The 1,742-nt window shown below is 47.4% G+C and overlaps 1 protein-coding gene across 3 annotated transcripts; it reads right to left on the bottom strand.

Moving 5' to 3' along the window:
• Positions 1-633: 633 nt before the first annotated feature.
• On the bottom strand, positions 634-1,736 carry LOC104954309 (zinc finger protein 318-like). Of its 3 annotated transcripts, XM_010781400.1 has the most exons (4): positions 1,642-1,736; positions 1,118-1,214; positions 920-1,022; positions 634-745 (listed from the first exon to the last, which is right to left on the bottom strand). In XM_010781400.1, exons 1-3 carry the CDS (start codon positions 1,684-1,686, stop codon positions 922-924), a joined length of 243 nt encoding a protein of 80 aa, XP_010779702.1. In that variant the 5' UTR covers positions 1,687-1,736; the 3' UTR covers positions 634-745; positions 920-921. The 3 variants fall into 3 exon arrangements, with proteins under 3 accessions (XP_010779702.1, XP_010779701.1, XP_010779703.1); XM_010781399.1 differs by having other exon boundaries at positions 634-1,022; XM_010781401.1 differs by having other exon boundaries at positions 634-1,038.
• Between the last annotated feature and the right edge of the window lie 6 nt (positions 1,737-1,742).

Genomic DNA, 1,742 nt, shown 5'->3' on the forward strand with positions numbered 1-1,742 from the left:
TTGTAACGCACCCTGTACTTCCTGTTGTAACGCACCCTGTACTTCCTGTTGTAACGCACCCTGTACTTCCTGTTGTAACGCACCCTGTACTTCCTGTTGTAACGCACCCTGTACTTCCTGTTGTAACGCACCCTGTACTTCCTGTTGTAACACACCCTGTACTTCCCTGTACTTCCTGTTGTAACGCACCCTGTACTTCCTGTTGTAACACACCCTGTACTTCCCTGTACTTCCTGTTGTAACGCACCCTGTACTTCCTGTTGTGAACACTCCCTGTACTTTCTGTTGTAACGCACCCTGTACTTTCTGTTGCGAACACACCCTGTACTTCCTGTTGTAACGCACCCTGTACTTCCCTGTACTTCCTGTTGTAACGCACCCTGTACTTCCTGTTGTAACACACCCTGTACTTCCCTGTACTTCCTGTTGTAACGCACCCTGTACTTCCTGTTGTAACACACCCTGTACTTCCCTGTACTTCCTGTTGTAACGCACCCTGTACTTCCTGTTGTAACGCACCCTGTACTTCCTGTTGTAACACACCCTGTACTTCCCTGTACTTCCTGTTGTAACGCACCCTGTACTTCCTGTTGTGAACACACCCTGTACTTCCTGTTGTAACGCACCTTGTACTTCTCGTTGTGGGCGTGCTTGGTAACGTGCTCCTCGGCACAGATTGAGTCTCCATAGAAGGTTTTGCAGAGCAGACAGAAGAAGCCTCTGACGGGCAGCAGGAACTCAGAGCCTGAAACAAACACACACACACACACACACACTGTTTAACAAACGGCACAGAGCAGTAACCTGTCAATCATGTTTACCTGGCCACGCCCCCGCAGCAGAGCCTGTCAGAGAGGGGACATCTGGTCATGAGGTTTATATTAAATATTAAATATGTGAAAGAAGACAGGTGCGTTACATTCACAGAACACAGAAAAACGGGACATCAGAGTGTCGGAGTCCTCTGTGGAGACGAGTCCCGGAGACAGTTTTCATAAAGAGACAAAGAGCAGCCGATCCACCTGGAGACAAGAGACGCTAACAACATTCAGCGGCTCACCAGCGGCATCATGGGAGGAGAGCAGCGAGGTTTAATGTGGTGAGGGGTGGGGGGTACCTTTAGCGGGCTTGGTGAGCTTCTCCTCTGTCAGGAGGCTCTTGCTGGTGCCGGTGGTGCCGGTGCAGGACCAGGGCCGGTCGTACGGGTCCAGAGTCTGAGGGCAGAGAGACGGGGTTACACCTGCAGGGCTGCACAGGTGAGGGTATCAAACACACAGAGTCTGCTTCATGTTCAAACATTTGGGATGTTTCATTCATATTTTTAAGGAATATATATCGGATATCTTTTATGATCGTTGACACAAAATGTGCTTATTCATTTCAGGTATTTTCCAATTATATTTTTCTACTGATTTTATCTTTTGTTCAAATCTGTCCAAGTTTGTATAAATATTTATTCTGAAACATTTGAATAATTCTAGCCTCTGCAGACCGTTGACATGCACATAAACCTGTAGAGCCACAGGAGAGGCGACACCATGAGACCATGAGAAGAAGAATAAGGACTGTTTAGCAGATTAGTAACTTCACCAGTAATACATATAGAAAACAATACATGAACATGGAAGTGGACGAACCGACCTTCCGGTGCGTCTTGCTGTGAAGGTGCGTGTAAAAGTCGAACATAGATCCCGAAGTGACGTTACAGTTTTTGCACCAGTGGTTTCCAGCCTCGTAGTATT

This window comes from Notothenia coriiceps, unplaced genomic scaffold (assembly GCF_000735185.1).
Source record: "Notothenia coriiceps isolate Sejong01 unplaced genomic scaffold, NC01 NC01_scaffold00023213, whole genome shotgun sequence".
In the NCBI taxonomy this organism is placed as follows: Eukaryota; Metazoa; Chordata; class Actinopteri; order Perciformes; family Nototheniidae; genus Notothenia; species Notothenia coriiceps.